This window comes from Opisthocomus hoazin, chromosome 21 (genome assembly GCF_030867145.1).
Source record: "Opisthocomus hoazin isolate bOpiHoa1 chromosome 21, bOpiHoa1.hap1, whole genome shotgun sequence".
Classification (NCBI taxonomy): domain Eukaryota; kingdom Metazoa; phylum Chordata; class Aves; order Opisthocomiformes; family Opisthocomidae; genus Opisthocomus; species Opisthocomus hoazin.
The window spans coordinates 1,325,759-1,345,828 of NC_134434.1; the positions used below are offsets into that span (position 1 = coordinate 1,325,759).

Consider the following 20,070-nt stretch of genomic DNA (forward strand, 5'->3'; position numbering starts at 1 on the left):
CTCATCTCATGCAGTCTGTTCCATACTAATGCAGCAGATTTGAAAAAAATATTAGAAAAATCTTAGTTTTCCTGATATTCCTTTTGGAATTAGCTTTGCTAAGTGTTGGGGCAACACACTGAAGTAGAGCTGCAGAGCCAGCATCTTTTGGTTTTGGTTTAATTTAAACTCTGAAAAATGGATTCTATTTTTCTTCTGAACCTGGTATGTATCATTTAGATTGACCACAGAATGGGCAAAAGCAACACGTTTTTCAATTGTATATGTTTCTATGAATGCTTACAGTAAGCAGTTGCATTTGAAAATACCCATTCTCCCTGAAGTCTGCTTAACTTGCCTCTATCTACATACATACTTTTTTTCACCCACTTTTAAAATGCAGCTGCCTCTGGTTGGCTGAACCAGCTTTAACTGTGTGTATTACTACAAGGTCCACTTTAATGCAATGTAGTTTTCTGGGAAATTTTAAGCAGAAGAATGATTGCTGTGCTTTGTTGAGACTCACTTACTAGTATCCTTTCCTATTACTGAAGCATCCTGAAGTGTTTAAGGACTTCTGTTGCAGAGCATAGAGGCATAAAAGCAACCTGCATAAACCAGTGCTAAGATCCAAAAAACTGCAGTTCAGAGTGGATATGAATATTTTGCTGCTCAGATATTGAGATTGTGGGTTGGGATTTGCCATTTTCCAAATGTTTGTATAGTGCAGTCCAGCACAACAAAACCATGCACAGTTTGAGTTCTCTAGGCAATGATATAAAAGCTAAAACAATGCAGATAATATATCTACAAGCTGTAAAGTGTGCACAGTTGAACAGTCCTTTCAGTCTAACATGTCACCATTCAACTAATGGAACAAGCACCAGTACTGCAAGGAGAAATCTGTGTCCACCCATACCCCATTCCACTAGCGTGTCTTGATTTCTGGTGAAGCAGTGTTGGTCCTTCTGTCAGTGTGTTTAATTAATTTCAGCTTTACTTTTGTTTCTGCAATTTGCAGTCCGTTAAATCATAAATATTGTTTTGTGAGTGATAGAACAGTATGTAATGGTCCTCATCTTGTATCCTTCTTAGTCTAAATGTCACATTGTCTTTGTAATTTTTAATGACAATAACGATTTTTATTGTATTGCTGGAACTTTTCCCCAGGTAATTGTGTCTTTTGTATATAATATGTGAACTAGAAATGAAACTGCAGCAGAAAGCTGCTAAATATAGCATCTTCTGTAGCTCTGTGTTTGTGTTAAGAAATTCTTGGACCTCATGCAAGAGATTGAAAGTATCTCATAAACCAAAACCAATACAAAATTTAAGTTAATTATACACGAGGTAGCTGAGCTTCCTGTAGCTCAGTGAAAGAGATGCTCTAAATATGAAAATACCAAGCAAAATAGAAGTGAAGGTGGAACATATTTGCATTATCAGCTCTGATCTGCTATCTTATGGAAATCAACTGCACGTTTGTCTTGCTGTGTGTCTGTATGCCCTTTGAAAGTATTTCCAATTAACTGAGGTTTTACATTTTGACCGCAAAATTTGCTCCGGTTCTCATTTCCTTCAAGACAAAGAGAAGTAATGACCTTATAAGTAGCAAACTGACTGATCAAGACCTTTCTGCTCTTGGCTTTTCAGGAATTTAGAGAAGTCATTTAATCAACAAGCTCATCAGGGTCAAACCTTATGCAAAGCTGAGAGTTTTATTCTTACAGCCTTCAGAATACTGGGCGAAGGAACTTTTCCTTGTGTAACTGCCCTGTGCTATCAAGTGCAACTGTAACAGAGTTGCATGGCGTATATGTACCAGAAGCAAGTATCTTGCCTAGCTACCAGGATAAGTAGCAAGTGCTACATTGCAGGCAGAGAAGGTAGCAGAAAAAATGTATTCCTGCCTCAGCATTATAGCGTAAGCCGATATTTGTAAAGCTATGGGCTATGCACTTCTGTTCCAGTTCTTTGATCTCGGATCACATGGGATGAGAAGAGAAGCACTTACAGACATAGCTGTTGCCTGTAGTCACTCTGTCACTCCTTCCCATGCAAAGTGAGAGGTTATCAGAGAACTGGGAAAAGGAAAGGGAGAAACCACTTTCCAGTCCACCAACTTGGACTCGGATATTCACTACTGTAGATGAGTGCATTCTTTTTCTTTGCATTTTTATCCCATACTGAATTTATGGGTGGCACAGAAACCATCAATAGTGCTATAGATCTTCAGTGTCTACCTGAATTTGTGAGTTTAGTGATCAGTTGTTCAGAAGCTCAGTATGTTTTACTGTGTGAGAAACAGGGACAAGGTCCTCTAATATACAGATGCTTAGCATAACTCAATAAATTGTATAAACATCACTTGGGAACTTGAGAAATGGCTCTTCTGTAGTAGATGATGCCCTGTTTAGAGTTTCCAAAGTTCATGTAATTAAATATTTCCTATGCCTTGCTTTCATTTTATGGTTTCTTTGGTTATTTCTTTCTAGCCCAACAAAATTCACCAAAAATCCATGAAGGCTGGTGGGCTTATAAAGAGGTGGTCCAGGGAAGCTTTGTTCCAGGTAAGTGTAATTCTAAAATTTTTATTAAATTATAAAATTATTATAAAGTTTTATTGGTATTAATATAGTTGGATCTGGGGGAGATTTTTTGGTTTTGTTTTTTTTATCCATTGTGAAGATCTGAAGTACACAAGTACTCAACATCACATTGTAGTGAAGCATAGAAAGGTTTTTTGGTAATATGTTATCCAAAGACCACGGCTGTTTTCCGTGAAGGAAATCGCTTTAATGACATTCCTTTATTCTCTCAGTAAAACGAACATGATGCTACTTTGGGAATGTGTATGTTTTGTGTATAGAAAAGAGAAGGGGAGGACTGAAAAGCAGTGTTATCAATTGGATGAATTTACTTATCTGATGCAGCACTTCTAGATAATCTCATTTGTACAAATTTGAAAGTATATTAGGAAAGGAACCTAACTGAAACATGAACCTAACATGCAAGTTTCACTGATTTTTGTTTCGGAAACAAGAAACAGTGAGTGAAAAAAGATGGAATCCTAACTTCAGTAAAATTTAGGAAATGGTAAATAATCACGAGGCAGCTAAAAGGATCCCAAGCAACACCAGTTGAACTGAATAGGCAAAAGTGAAATTCAGGCTAGCAATAGCCTGTCATTGGTCAGTGTTGGTAGAGCTCCTCCAAAACATGTGTATTGGTTGTCCTGATGCTATATACTCCTCAAGTATCCTGTGGTCTGAGTAGGCCTTAGCTTGTTCTTTGTAGCTCTGGATGTCTCTAACATGTTTCAGGATTCAAGCTGCCTGAGACGCTAGCAGTTCTTAGACTGACAATTTTTTATTTGTTTTTGACGTACATTTGACACCTGATCTTTTTGGGCTTCCTTTGTGTAAATCATTCTAGTCTTTCTTTCAAGCAGAATTACTTTCTTGGGTCTTCGCTGTTCCGTTTGACTAGATGTTTCCACTTAGAAGGGGAGTCACGAAATTTTAGCAACCTCCATTTTCTGCTCAGTTGTGGAGCTGATATGACAGTATGCTCCTCATTTGGTATACACAGAAGCATTTAGTGATTATTTTGTTCAGTATGTTTTCAGTGCAGTTGAGATGAATATGCATTAATTTATGTATATTAGCTATATATTACAAGCTAAAGTAGTGCTTCAAGTTCTATTGTGAATGCGCTGTGAAAATTGCTACATCTTTTTTTCCTCAAAGTACTAGAAGATATTACTTGGCCATTGTGTGAGCTATTTCTAAGAATCTGTAGATTTGCTCTGTCATCAAATATTTTTATTATTGTGAGAACAGTTACAATCTGCCAATCATTCAAAATATCCAAAATGATGATTATCTTAATAGGAGTACTAGTGCAAATGAGACTAAATATTTCAAACCACAAGTATCTGGCACAGAAGTTCTTGTGAAAAGCACATACGAAAATCAGCATCTACAAGCCTGGAGCTTAATTACATCTTGACGTAACATAAAGTAGCTTTTCAGATTTACTTGGGATTGGTTTGGGCTGTCAAAGACATTGCAGTGTATTGTTATGCATGTTTAGTTCCTAACATTAACGGATGGGGAAGAAACCTGGAGAACATAATCACCTGCTTTCAAGAAGAAATTTCAGCCTTCCTGGTCTGCGTGAACCAGGTGGATGCCCAGTAGAAGATGAATAAAAAAAAAATTTGCTTAACATAACTTCTAATTATTTCAGCTTAAAGTTACTGAGAAAATAATTTAATTGTGAGCATGTAAAGGAACGCGTGTGCTCACCTAATGCTTGTGTTATTCTAATTGTAATATCATGCGAAACTGGGGCTTGGGAACATCCCTAGAAGCTTAAGGAGGAAACAGTCACAACCCAAACTTTCAAGATGGAAGGCCTTTCTAGATTAGTGTGGAGAGAGACCTGCTTTCTGAGAGAACCCTGAATTACCAATTCATGTTGCATATTGGACTAAGCTAGTACACGCCCTCAAGAGTTGGCCCAGAAGAACAATTATGAACAGCTCACTGAAGCAGCCATGAAGAAGGTAAGGGTAATTTGGGGGCACCTTTCTTGCAGACTGTCATTTTTCTCTCAGATTCAGCTCCGCAACCTGTAAGCCTCAGCAGAAGAGAGAAATCCCATGAATTTTTACAGAACAAACAACTAATTTTTTTAAGCAGCACCTAGATTTTGGAGACTTTGAAAACCATATTTAAAGCATTTCAAGCATGCATTTTATGATTATGATCTCAGACTAACACATCATAAAGGATATATTAGTGCATATTAAGTTTATCCATAATGTTAGCAGTCACATATCAGATCTCGCATGAGATGCTAATTAGCACCTGAGAGGTGATAGCTGCAAGGCAGTTTGAGGAGCTATAGCTGAAGTTGCTGACTGATGTGCACTGAAGCAAACAGCTATAGCCATCTGCAAAGATGTTTCATTTCCACAGCTGTTTGTCCTGTCCCGGGGCTGGAAGTTACCACCCCAAAAAATATTAGAAAGGAATATTTTTCCAAGACTCTGTCACTGCAGTCCAAAACTGGCGTCTAAGCTAATATGATTGACATGAATACTGCTCTTTAGCTGCTTGAGGGAGCAATCACAAGCACAGAGGTGACTAATTGGGGGTAACAGCATTGTAAAACACTCAAAGATGAGTTGCTAGAGTTTGTCTGTCACAGCTTTGGCTGTGTGAATACTTTTCACCTACTTCAAAGTGAAGTCACTGTCCTTCTGTGAACTATCACTTCTTTCCTGTATAGTTGTGTAAGAATGCATTTAGGAGTGTATCACAATATGCCTAGGTTAGAATTTGCTATTCATAAGTTTTTCTGCTTAATACTCTGTTTTGGATGCGTGTAAGTCAAGTCCTAATTAATGCTCTGGATACTGCGCAAATTTATCTTTGAGCAGCTCATAAAATCAAACCATACTTTACTACGTTCCCCAAATCCCAGACTCCCTTTGCTTTGGGACGGATTTTAGAGAAGTTATTATAAATCCCTTTCTAATGTAATATGTTCACCTGGACACGGGTTTTTTTTCCCAGATTCTGGGTTTCACAACTTAAATCACATGTTGTAAACCAGTGGCTTACAATCACTGATGTGTATCTCGCAGGTAGGAGAGGTTATAGACAGAGATGAGGTGCAGGGCCCATCACACCATCTTTCCCAACTTCGCTTCTTGCACTGCTCAACAGAGAAGAGAGCAACAGCAACTGAGAGGTTCTCTCACTACTGTACCTGTGCCTCAGGTCTGTCTTAGTGCCAAGCCTTGCACGTGAGGGTGCAGAGCTGTCAGATGCATCAGTGGCTGAATCTGCCTATATACTAATGATGCATAAAACACTCTCACCATTTCTAAAAGCAAAGAATTGCTCGTGTGATTTAAATCATGTAGGAAAACAAAATAGAAAGTAAGTAGTGCTTTAAAATGTTAATTGAATGCAAATTAGGTTCCAAATTAAACTTCAGGGAATGTTCAAGGATGAAGAATGAATACTTTTCTTTATGGATGTCAATTTGCATAATAATAAAATAATCTATATTATTACATACTTTCACTACATAGACTTTTTCTGGTATGGAATATAAAAGTAGTTCATGATGGGTTAAAAGACATTTAAATAACCTTTTTTATATCTTTTGTTTGGCTGAGTTTTGCTGTGACTATGAATATGTTGCATCACTGAAGTAGTGCAAGCATTTTCAAGGTGGCAAACGCAGTATTTCAAACTATTCCATACAATTTCTTTTACTTCAAGTAGATGCACATAACCTTTGATGCTCTTGTGTGTCTGATTGTATTGATTCTCTTCATATGGCTCCTGTTTTTTCGTAGCATCATAAAAGTGGGCTTTGGTAAGCATAAAATATAAAGGTAGTTAAATCTAATTTGTGATCACAGAGTTCACTTGCTGTAACTCCATCCTGTTGCTGAAACTCTGAACTATATGTTAATGTAAGGGCATAAGTGTTTTTTTGCCCAAGGAAGACAGTTTCTTCATGACCCTCACTGTATTATACCATGTCTAAAGTTACTTCACAACGTGATAGGGCTAATCTTAGCTAAAAGGAGGAAGTTCATCTCTACCAAATAACGAGTGAACTTTGCTGACAGAGCAGGTAATGTTCTCCTTCCTTGTAATAAAGGCTGTAAAACAACTTCAATTCCAGATAAAGATCTACATCCATTATGATTCGTTATTGGCTACAGATCATCAAACCAAAGGCTTCCCATTTCCCTGAGATGAGAATTCCCCTGTTCTTAGTTCCTTTCACAACTCATTTTACCGTAGAAGGGAAAAGGCTGCTAGAGATAGATAATGCTTCTCCTGCCTTCTGCAAGGATCATTTTGATGGGATTATGCCCTAACGTAAACCTGCTGACAAAGCTGCACTGGCTTAGAAGGAACACAGAGGCAGTGTTTGTGAAGCACAGAGAAACTCCCTCCAAGGACGAAATGCATGAATTTGATAACAATTTACAAGGAAAAAGAAGCCTAAAACAATTTACAATCTTGGTCCTGAGTGCCAAAACTTGAGTTTAAACTTCCTGCTGTCACCATGTGCTTTTGTTATGGCCACACAGGCAGTTCAAGTGTTCTTAGTTTTTCCTGTGTGGGCTTTAAGATTTCTTTTAAACTGTAAATTTCTTTATGTACATGTCCAAAAATAACCTTTGATGGGCAGGTCACTGTAAGAACCATGAACTGTTTGTCCATGGCCAGAAACTGAGAGGTATGAAACTTCAAACCCATACACATCTTGAACTTTCTGAAAAGCTTGTGTATTATGCCATCCTCCAATTACATAGAAGTCTATTTCATACATTGAAGCAAGCAATCACTTAGCTTGGCTGCCTAAATAATACAATACATAAACCTGCTGATTGCTCCTCCTTCATTTCTTCCTTGTGGTCTTATTTTGGGGCTTCAGGAGGCTGCAGCATCACTCACCATCTGATACATTTTGCTTGTCAGTGAAAACAGTGGTGCTGTCTGAGCTACAGTAGTGTTTTAAACAGGCTGTACACACACTTCAAAATCATTCAGTCGGGTGCGAACCCTGAAGAATTAACCAGCCATATATAATTATTTATTGGAACAATAATAGCAGTTTTTCTTTTAGAAAGCAATATATTGGAACACTTCATTTTTTCAGGGTGATAGAGCATAGATTCTGGAAATCATTCACTTATTGATTGGAAATTAGGTTAGTATGTATAATATTTCAGCTTTGGTTGTCTGTTAAAGATAGCTTGAAGGAAATATATCTTGTACCAAATATTTTCTTGGTTTCTTTCTTCCTTTGGTGATTCTGCAAAAACTGACTGTTTACAAATCATGTTACCAGAAAGGAAACTAGATTTATTTTATATCTTTGCATGGTAGTTAAATATAATTAAAATGTAAATCCATTGTCTCACTTTTCAATGAATTCTTGATACAATTCATTATTTTAAAATAACAAGGAACAGGGAAGTTGACTGCTTTTAATTTGGAAGATGAAAGGAACACTGTTGAGGGGAGATATTTGATGGCCTCAGTTCTAATACAAATGTGGCAAAATTTGCTCATCTTTATATGAATTATAACCAAATTATAGCATTGAGTTTGAAACACATTAGTAGTAGGGCTGAACGTAAGGAGACTATCAGAATGAGTCTGTAATTTTGAGTCTTCCATAAAAACGTAAAGAGGCTGGTTAGAGAGTGACTCACACCTCAAAGGTTTGATTTATTGCTGAACTTAAATATGAAAAAAGTGGAATTTAGCGTAATCCTGTACCTTCACAAGGAAGGACAATTCCATGGTTTAGACAACTTTTAGTCTTATTAAGAGTTTTATGGGTACTATGTCTGACTAAAACTGCATTTTCCAGATTAATGATTTCATGGGTTGTATTTTCTTGACAAAGATTCCAGTGCTCCTGTTATGTGGATACTCACATTTTACTGGGAGATGAAATGTCCCTGGGCAAGTTTAGTGATATAACTGGGAGAACTATGCTGTATTACTTTATAGCAAGATGTCTGTTTAACAGTTTCAGTCTATGTCTCTGAACTTCTGATCATGTGAAAAGCTTTAAGCAAATATAAATACTGTGAGTTGTTTTTTGAATTTACCTGATTTTAATACAAATGTGAATCTGCCTGCTTTCAGAAATAGATGGAGAAATAATAGAAGATACTGTGTTTGAGTGGTGATCTGTAACGTTCTCCTTCAATAGCGATCACAGCAGTGTTAGAAGAATCAAAGTTGACATTGATTGTGAAGATGCATGTGTGTGAAATGGGATTTGTTTATTCATTTAAGAAAACGCTACAAGTGGCTGCTGAACATAAGTGTCAATTTAATAATATTCTAGAACATGCATTAGGGGCGTCTTGCTTGTGCCATGGACACGTTCTTAGCAAGTTCATGTGAGAATACACAAAGTGTTCATTCATCTGTCTGTGGCCCAGTGGTCTTTTGTCTGGAAATCTTACCCTGTAAGAAGTACAAAATTAACTTCAAAGGCATAAACCACTTTGGCTGATAGGACAGCCCTCTTTGCTGTAATTTCAGTTAGGCCATTTCTGTTGCAAGTGACAAGCCCGTAGAAGAAGGTGCCAACAAGGATGGCCGCATTTACTAGCAATATGCTAAATTTGTTTTAACTGCATCCAACTTCTGCAATGGCTTCCCAACATGCACAGGAAATTTTCTTCTAATTAGTACCTAGTTCTAGCTAGCTTTGAATTACCTAGAAGCTTTCTGTGAAACTGTTTCCTGAATTAATAATGATGGTCAGTCTCAAGCCAGAAAGAAAAACTTTCTGAATGGTGTCGTATCGAGAGATGGAAAGGTAATGGTCAGGGAGAGATTTTTCGAAACTCACTGAGGGAATGAAAGGGGGGAACAAAAAGGAGGAAAGGGAGCAAAACCAGGAGATTCATGGAGGAAGTAGGTTAGTCACATTATCTTGTCCAAACTGTATTATAAAAGCTGTGAAAGACTATGTTAGGCCTAGTCATATCAGTTTCCTTCCACTATTTATGGCCTGTGTACCTCTAATGTTCCAGTAATGGGTAGTCTAAGCTCACAGTTCATAGGCAGAGTCAAAGACAACCTACTGCCTTGTAGATCCTCTATGATAGTAATAGGTAGAATATTTCTTAATCGGAAAGAAATAGCACCAGCTTTTTATCACTTTCTCCATTAGTTCTGTTTAGCAATGAAAGAAGACTGTAACAAAACCTCAAGTCATTGCAAAGGAAGATGCACAGACACAGTGTGGTTCTCCAGGGCAGTCTGGCTGTGGAGGAGGTGTCCTGGCAGGTGGCCTCCGGGGAATACACTCACAAGAGGGCAACTCTGCCTGCCTGCAGCATGGACCTTCTCCCCTGCACAACACCTGGTGGCACTATCCTTTGGTTCCCACAGCCCGCTTCTCACTTGACTAAGGAACCCAGGGCTGGGGATCATCCTTTACAGTTGCTTTTGTTACTGGCATGGAACTCAAAAAGTTATCGTCTTCAGGTCCTTCCCACTCCTTTTTACAGGGGCCTTTTGAATAGAGTAAGCTACTGTCTTACATATGGCCTGTAGCTGCAACCATTTTGCGAACAGATCTCTGAATACTTTTTTCCCCCCTAAGCTTCCTCATTCCTTCAACACATCAAATAAATTTTAGAGGGCAAGCAATGTGGGCTAACCACAGTAAAGGACTTTGAAAGTCTAAAATTTTAAACCTTGTCAGACTTGTGGTTGGACCACAGTTCTTTGCTAAAGTGGTCTCAGATCCCTTTTCCCTTAACAGCCTAATTATCTTTCTTGGGTGTGTTTTTCACTCCTAAGTTATGATTAATATCCACAGAAGAATATTGCATGTAACAGATGTATCTTGGACTTTGCTTCATTATATTGACAGGATCAAATGATTCAAGTTGTGTTCCTGTTTATTTCCAGCCACAGTCAGGCACTGCAAAGGTCAAGCTTTCTCTTTATAACAAATACTGCACTGGATAGCATGTTGTATCTTGCTGTGTTACCAGCTGTCCAGTACCTCTCCTGCTGAACCTGCAGGTTCCTCCTGCTCAGACGCAAGCAGCATCCCCCTTCTACTTCAGCAACATGCTAATATGGAAGACCTTCAAGGCAGTAATCTGCAAGTCCATGTCAATTATTGTACTTCACACTTTGCTGTTAGGTTAGATGCCAATTTTAGGGACAGCAGTGCTCCACTGACTTTTTGATGAGGTTGAAAATCCTCTTTGCCCATGTCCTGGAGTGGTTGCTGTTTACCTTGCAGTGACAGTAGTATAGGTTAGAAGAAGAAAGAATTAAGCAACACTGATGCTTGGAGACAGCTGTACTTGATAGGGCTACCACAACCTGCATGGGTGATGCCTTCTGGCTGGAGGAAGTGTAAGAGATGGGGTTACCATTTGGACATTTATGTCCTCAAACAGGAGAACAGGGAGCAGTATCCAAAACATCTGCTGTCCTACACACTGTCCACAGTCTACAGTCATTACAGAATCTTGAAGACCTACAGTTACTGTTGGTTAAGTAACTGTGCTTTCTGCACATGTAATGCAATTTTTTTTTAATATTATCCCAACCCACTTTGAACTTGTTAAAAGTGAAAATCCAGAAAGCCCACCTATGTGATCTTTCAGGGTTCATCATTCCATGATGAGCACATCCTCTTAAGCTTTTGCGTAAAAAAAGAAGGATCATTCCTGTTCAGGGCCTCAGATGTATCATCAAAAGTTTGGGGTTTGGAATAAAAAAATATGGCTAAATTATGAATCTTTCTGTTCTCAGGTTCTTCACTGTGACCTAAAAGCAAAGGAAGGAATTCCAAGTATAGATACTGGTATATACAGGAAAGGGTTTATCGCATTCTTGACAAGCTAAGTATAAAAACAGTTGAAACAGTGGTCTATGACTAAGTCATTAATAACTGAAAGCTTGCAAATCCTTATTTTGAAGGATTATTCAGAATAGTTCTAACTGCCAGACAGCAAGCCTCCTGCGTGTTGGTGCTGCTGAGTATATGTATTGGTATGTTCAAGAATTTTATCTTCTCTTACACCTTGACAGGGTAATCTTCACGCAATATCATAGTAGTTCTTGTCATCCTTTGGCAATAGGCATTTTGGTGGTATCCATGTCTTAGAGGAGTAGAATTGAAGCACAAAGAAATCTGATAGAAGAATTAGCAGCTGCTCAGAGACCCAAGGAACTTTTCTAAGCTAATAATTCAAACTGAAAGCAAGTAATGACATCTGCCATGGTTGATTACGTAAGGAGGGGACTTGGAGCTTTGACTATTAATTACCTCATTGTAGTAGGTGGTTTTTTGTGTGTGTGCGTGTGTTGTTGTACGTGACAGATAGTAGCAGTCATCACTCCCTGCATTAAAAAACCCCTTTCTTTACAGATTTTTGTTATACAGTGTAAAATAAGTTAGTGTCTTGTGGAAAAAGAAGTCACTGAGAATAACGAGTAGTATTTTTCTGTGCTAGTAATGTTCTTCTGTAGTGACATGTAATTGGACTTAATCAGAGAAGGGCTACAATGCTTCAGCTTATGTTTGCTTAGGTACTTCTGTGAATCTGTATTGGATGAGATAGAATTGGAAGACATCACAGTATAGAATGGAAATAGAGATAACGAGTGACACCAAGAGGCTGGCTCACCACTCTTCCTGTTGTTGTCCTACGTACAGAAAACAGTCTTGTAAAATGCTTTGATGAAGAGAATTAATTTTTAAGAGTACTACAATTACAGTTTGCAATTATCAATTAGGAATCCACCTCTTATTTCACTGAGACTATTTACATGAGGATATTGTAGTGACTTCAGGGAGATTATTCCGAACTGTTACATTGGTGATGAACCTAGCACCACTGAGGACTTCATAGTAATACAGCATGCTGTTTTCAATTCGTACACCTCATTAGCACAATTTAGTGTCATTAGGGTAGAATTTGCCACTTCATACAGAGGAAAATATGGTCATTGCAGCTACACCCTTTTCTGTGGTTAAAATAAACTTCTGTGAAATAAGATCACATCACAGGTAGAATAACTCTGCCTATTTTTTCTTGTCAATGAAAGCTTTATTGTTACTCACATGAACTTCCCTGTCAAATCCTGTCCCCTGCCTAGTGGAGAAAGAGGTCAAAAAGAGAAGAAAATGAGGCTGTTACCTAAAGGTTGAAACATCATGTAGCATGCAAGTACTTTCCTCAGAGACTGCTATTATTTAAATTGTGAATATGGATTCAGAGGATTGTTGTAGTATTTATTCAGTAGCTTGCAAGAACTTTATTTCTGAAGTACCGGGGCGGGGTGGGGAACACATGACATGACGACGACACTACTTAGGCTCTTCAGTTAGGGGATGCTAGGGACTTGATAGTCTGAAACCACTGATTTGTACTCAGTGAAAATTTCCTTCTCTTGTAACACCTCTCTGAAAAGACCAGTTGTGAATTCACTGAACCATGAATCCATTGAACTCACATTTACCATGTCTGCCTGCCTACGAGTACATGGAATTGTTATTCGTAGAAGTTTTACAGCTGCTACTTACACGCACTAAAATACAGCTATCGTGTAACGTCACCCTGTCGTGGTATTTCTGGGCACATGCTGTTTGTGGTCATTGAAAGATTTACTATCTCCTACAAAGAAACTCACCATAAAATACAGTCACCTACTTAATGCATTTCCGGCTACCTGCTGACCCTGCTCAGAGCTGTAAATCACATCATAGTTAATGACTCTGGCCAAAGAAGGAAGCTTCCTGAATGTTATTGATTATTTTTTTCTACTACTGAAAATACTACTTAAAATTGTCAGTTTTTCCTTTCTGAATAGAGTGTAGGTTTATATCAGGGCACTTTTTCATTTTGTATTTATAAAATGTACAAAAATGCATTAGTGTTTCCAGACCAAGCAGTCACCAACTTTATAGTCAGGACATAAACCCTGAAAATAACAGCATAACATCATAATGGGAAACCTGACAGGTCGTTAACTACAGCTGTGCAAATGGCACTTCTATAATTCACAGCAGCATGGAGACAACTTCACAGCCTACAGCCTTTCAGTATCTGGTCGAAAAAGAAAAATATCGAAGTATGTAGCACAAAATAACCAGGTCACAGTGGAAGTTGTTCACTTGACACTGGAGCACATTGCTGACAGGTATTCTACTCCAACACAGAGGTGGTTCTTTAGGACCTTTTTATGACCTCCCCCTAATTTTTTCTGTCTTTAAATCTAGGAGCTTCAGTTATGGGGGCTTAGGTGAAGAACAAAGGTCTTGAAGAAGAGAGGTCATTTTGCAAATATTAAATGAGATGTAGGTAAAGAAAGATGGATAAGGTGAGTTCAAGGCAACCGTATGGAGGCTGGGAGAGAATTAATCAACCAGTTTAGAAACCTGTGTCATCAGGCTAGTCTGCCTAGTGTCCCTATGCCGTTCACTAAAAAAAAAGCTGTTCATGAAGATCCTTTGGAGAAACTCGTGTCTTTTGGCTCACTAAAATGAAGTGGTACAGCTGCCCCAACAGGGAAGTAACATTAGGCAACAGGATGGCCACTGTGAACTTGGCATACCTCCTTCGTGTGCATTACCAGATTTTCCATTTCAAAAGGACATTTTAATAGCACTGAAGAATGTTACATGATTATTTGCAGTGAAATTTTGGCGTTATCTCATACTATAACTTCAGAAGCGAGGAAGGAAGGTTGGACATATGCAGGCAAGTAATACCCGATTGTACAGCCACTGTGTTTCAGTTCAAAAGAAACCCAAACGTTGAAAAGCACTAGCATTTAAACAATGATATTTCAGTTAGATGGTGAGAAGATGAAATTTTTCTTCCTTGCTTACAAGAAATACTTTGGTCGCATTCAGTTTAGTAATGTGTCTGAAATCCAGGGGTTACTTTATTTCTACACTAGAATAATTAGAAAGTGAGTCTGGCTGAAGTAGTCCCTACAAAAGCCAACCACTGCCAGTTTTGAAAAACCTGGGTTATCACTTTCATCTGAAAATAGGTCCCATTGAAAACAGCAGGATTTGCTTGGTGAGTCATGTGCTACATCCCTTGAATATGTCCATCAGAATCTGATTCTTTAAAAAATACTCAATATTTATGAGATTGTATTCCTTTTACAGTGGTTTTATTTAAAAACATCTCTTAAAACCATAACTTCTTTATTTAGAGTGAAATTACTTATTTACATAGCTGTGCAGTGTATCCTCCATCTCTTTTCTTTTGGAGTGTTTACACTGCAATTGCATTGATAATGTGCTTTTTGAGGATATCAAGTTTGAACACTATATCCTTTTCTTCTCACGGAGGGGAGGGACTGAATGGAAGGAATAATTTGTACCTGGCATCGTGCTAACGTTACCACAGCATTAACAGGTATGGGATGAACAGGATACTCAGTTCTGAGAGGAGCTGCTCCTTTGAATCTGTCAGATGCAGTTAAAGCTGTATCATGGGCCAGCTGCCCTTCATACAACTTACAGACAGGAATGATGGCTAATTCCCAGCTTTAGTCCCAATTTAGAACTGCACTGTTCTGTGTGACTCAGAGGATACAGCATATGACATAGGAGAAAGCATCTCGGATAATCTAGTCAACCTTTCTGTATTTTCAAACTGGGCTACGCAGGCCATGGCTACAGAATAGCCATTTACTATTGCATGTCAGGCCATTTCCCAGGAGTGCTGATTCCACTTTGCTTTTCTTACCCAGCAGTTGGGCATCTCCAGATGGCTTTTCTTCCTAGTCTTAAATTAGGTTTTCTTAAAATAACGAAGAAATAAATGACTGAAGTCAAATAGGATATGGCTGAAACACTTACATCGTGTGGCCCTGGCAAGCTCTGTTATCCACATACTGACATCTTCAGAATTACCCAGTATGTTAATGTGCATTTAAAATTGGTTAACGGGAGTATAAATTAAAGTAATTGAGAAACTAGTCTCTCAAGATTTTATTGCTCATTGTAATTTCACGTTTATGGGCTTACTGCTTTGTGGCAGGACTTGCGGCTTGTTAGTTCTAGAGAGTATAACTGTAAGAAGGTAGTGCCTTACTCAGAGCCTGGTGAAATCAATGGAAGTCCTTCCTCTTGACTTGAACAGGCACTGTCTCAGGGCCAGTCACATTCTTCTCACTGTCAACTGCTTGGATATAGTTTCACAGTTAAGAACACTGTCTAGTGCAAATTCATTTAGACTTCTAAATACTGCATCCCAACTTATTTTACAGTATTTTTCATGCAACTCCTATGCTTAGTTTAAGTAAGAAGAATAACTAAGAAGGAAAAAGGATGAAAATTAATATTATCTATTTGTTCAGATGTGAAGTAGATAAGAGTTGTGCTCGGAGATAGGAGACTCTTCCTACAACTCTAACTCAGTGTGACCACAGTGGAATTCTGAGAGGACCAAAGGAAAAGTACTAATTCAGTGGCAAAATTACACTGAATTGAAAGACATGAAGCTCTGTTGTATTAATGATGCTCAGGCTTCTGTCTTACCATTGTTTCTCCTTTGTTGCTGATTCTGTGACTACTCTTTTCACAGCCTTCTATGAATTAATAGTACATTTGGGCAGACACAGATACAGGCTTAAGGAAGGACAGAGAGCTACAGAGTAACATTTGTAGTAGATAACATGAAATTCTCCCAGCATGTTACATCAAGTCATGAGTACATATGTTATTTGTATCCATGAGCTATAACAAGCACTTCACATTTGCCTGGTTTTTGTGTCAAAACTCTACCTACAACACCACTAGATTGTAAAGATAGAGATGTGAAGGAACTCCAGCAGAACATTAATATTATAAAATACTGAAAACAAAAAAGTTACTCAGTTTCATAAACAACACTTATTGATTTAGAAAGTCCAATCTGAAACACGGAATATTTTTTTTGTAACTGTTTTCACTTTCAGAACTGGTTTAGCAGTTTAAGTCCCAGTGCCTTTTTAAAATTGATGACCAGATCTACAAACTCTATTTAAGTACTTTAAGATGCAAATGACTGGCCAAGAAAAAGGAGCAAAGCACGTAAGATACACAGTTTTTCCCAAAAGGCCCTGGGAATTGGGCATCCAGCTTGCTTAGGCAAGAAGATAGGAAGATCCCAGGAGGCACCTACTGTATCATTCAGTGCCTGAAGACCATCATAATTCTGACTGTAAAGTTCGAAAGTGTCTAAATCATCTTTAAGAAAGAACTTTCATCGCTGGAAGTGCTCTCTATTCTCTTACGGGTTAAAAGTGAGGTAAATAACTGAAGCATTAGTTAACCCCCGCCTCCCAAACCCTACCACATACTAAATGGAAATGCAGAGAAAGTTATATGACATTAAAGCGATGTAGGTGGAAGAAATGGGTTCATGTGAAAGGTGTTCTTTTTTTTGCCTCCTTCTGGGAAGATTTCTGGTAAACTGTTTCTAATGTGCCCTTCAGGAAGCTGTTACTGACATAGTGGCATTTAATTTTCAATTTCCTACTTGACCTTGTTCCGCAACATGAGTTTGCATTGGTTTTCATGCATAATGTACATAAAGACACCTTCAACTACTAAGTACATAATACTGTTGCTGGGCCATATATTTACAGCAAGAATTTTGTGGAGCGTGCTGTTCATAATTGGAGGAGAGGGGATTCTTAGTTGCAGGCTTTTAAATACAAAGCTGTTGGAATAATGTCAGCTGTCTTTACTACGAAAATATTTTCACAAGTGTTTTAAAGGTGTATTTTTGCTTACCAATCACACACCTACAGTGACATTTCCCAAACTGTACTAAACACGAAAATAGCCTCTGCATTACATCTACCTCTGCAGAGAAACAGTGCACTAAATCTAGTAGCGTGACCTGTCTGCAAACATTATGTTTGTGGGATTGGGGTGCAGAGGGGGAGTGCTGGGTTCTTCTTTGCATTCTATATGATTCTGCTGCTTTTATAGACAGAATAGTTGTCAAAAGCCCTGCCATTTGCTATCCCTAGAGAGAGTAAATGACCATTTCTGTAAATGCTTTTCTGTACTAAAGGCAAAAGAAATGACACAAGAACTTCTGTCTTTTTTTGTATCAGTAAAGGAAAGCTCCATTTTCCCTCAAAATGGCCTGTTCTGTTGCTTGATGTATTTGCTTTTATAGCCAAAATCTGCTGTCAGAAACAGTGCATTGGGCTGTCTAGCCCAGTACATATTCTTCTATGATTATGTGACCAAGTTTTTACTGATGTGACTTTTAAAACTGTCTTGAACTGCACAGAGGTCCTCCATGTCATAGTGTTAAACATGCAGGCAATTTCATATTTCAGTGAAGTACTTTCCTTTTACAGCAGAAGTTCAACAAACAGAAATAGATTCAAGTGTCCTTATTCAGAGAATCTCTAAATTTGGTATGTGTTTTCACTCCATAACTTGCCTCTTCACTTCGTGATAGATATTTTCAGTGACTCCAAGATGATACTGTGCCTCACCTCCGAATGGCTATGGGTAATCTTCTCACAGTACAACTTTATTTTGTATTCTCTCCCTGACATAATTTGCATGAAAGTAACTGTTAGATATATAAAGAATTTCATATTATGAATAGACATGATCCCAAATATATTTGTATCTCCTCATTGACTGTCTTAGCTAATGCCCAGGTTTGTTCTTTGCCAGAGTCTGAATTCACTATAAGCTTAACAGAAATGGTCAAACTTTAGTCTAGCCATTTCATGAGCTCAGTTGGATTTTTCAGCCAGAGAGCCCCATTGCTTCAGCAGAAACATTGAGCCACCTGGTGGAGCTCACAAACCTGTCTGGTCCAAAGGAGGAGCAGAAATAGCTGTATCTTTAGGCATTGCCCTAATAAGTGATCAAATTCTGCTTCTCGTATTCCCTTCCTCTAAAACAACCAAAACCTCCAAACAGACCCAGCTACTGTGTAGTGCAAATGAAAATACCAAAGACCAGAAAATGAGATCACAATATTAAATTTCACTAGCATCTAATGTCTTCAGTTTATTGTTCTGTTCATGCTGATCTTAGGTTTCTGGGTTTGTTCAAGTAGGTTTTTCAGAACCACCTTCTTTACTCCATAGCTCTCCAGCTGGGGTGCATACAGACACGTGTGCACGTGTGTATATACACCTCTATCTATAGAGAGTTTAAATATTTTTTAACATTTAACACTCAAATCTTTTCTATATAAAATGTTTATCTATAGCATTTCTTATATAATACCAGAAATAATACAGCTATGGTAGAAATTAATTTAGTAGCTGAAGAACAGCAGATGTAAATTATACTACAAGAGAAAGCTTAATCCAATGGATTTTTATGATGTGTAGAGATGGATAAATTGCTCCTTGAATGCTAAATGAGATTTTTGCATGAAGATGCACAAATAATTTCAGGTTTGTTTTTTTTTTTTTTAATTTCTTATGAGAATTGAAACAACCATTGGAATGCACAACCTTTTTTCCAGCACTGTCTTGTCAAGAGCCAGTCACCTTATTTATGCATTCTTTTATGATTTTTTATGTTTTTATGCGACTATTATTCTGAAAGGATTTGCGCTTTTAAAAATTGGTTTTCTAGACATAAGCCACAGGAAATCAGGATAATAGTATGTAATTCTACATTAATATCAGTCAAACAACGTTGGGAAAAGCCTATTGTCTTATTTTTAGACACAGAAAGATGGGTTATCTTGGAGTTTTCTAATGTCTAGCACTTTTACCCTGTTTCTCGTGATTTCTAAAGAATTGTTACTCTGTTCTTTTTTGTAGTTTCATCATGCTTGGGTATCAGGCTGTATGTGAGGCACAGCTCTAGTTATGTTCATGTACCTTTAGAATACTCATATTACTATTTTAAAGTATTTTCAAATGGCAATGCACAAGCTTAATCTAGAGTATTGTATCCAAAACAATGTTTTCAGTCATAGCTGAATTGGGGATTTGAGCTGATTTTAAATTTCAAACACAACATGAATCATGGAAACATCAAACCAGCCAGATTCTTCTTTCACCAATAAAATACATGCCAACTTTAGTGTTGTGCACTATGAGAAATTCTCTACATATTTCTAGTATTGAATCTACTGCAAGAGTTCATTTGATAAAAGATCACAGGAGTTTGGGTATTTGATTCTCTCATTTAAAACCCAAGCAGCATTGCAGTGTTCCTGCGCAGACACAATAGAGAGCTACTAGGGCTCAGCAAAAGAGACAATAGGATGTTTTAGACAGAGGATGTTTTGCACAGTATATCCATGTTGTGCAAAGGATAGCAACAGAAGAGAGTTATCGTTTTCACTGCAATTTACCATGTTCCTAATCCAACATCCTTTCCAGCTGCTGCATCTAAAGTTAGGAATGTACTTGTGGGAGGACCAGCAACCCACAATGAAGCATAAGAATGCCAACAGCAGACTTAGCTCTGACTGCTAGGTCCATGAGCAATAGTTTTATGCAAAATTGGTTTTTGCTTTGACTGAAATAAATGAAAAATTTT

At 37.9% G+C, this 20,070-nt stretch overlaps 1 protein-coding gene across 4 annotated transcripts in view; it reads left to right on the plus strand.

The window, feature by feature from the left end:
- Nucleotides 1-20,070, plus strand: part of CA10 (carbonic anhydrase 10) — a 206,399-nt gene that overhangs the window by 37,497 nt on the left and 148,832 nt on the right. For all 4 annotated transcript variants that reach the window (XM_075441361.1, XM_075441364.1, XM_075441363.1 and 1 more), the window contains exon 3: nt 2,475-2,549. In XM_075441361.1, coding sequence (XP_075297476.1) covers nt 2,475-2,549 — 75 coding nt within the window. The remainder of the gene's footprint in view (nt 1-2,474; nt 2,550-20,070) is intronic.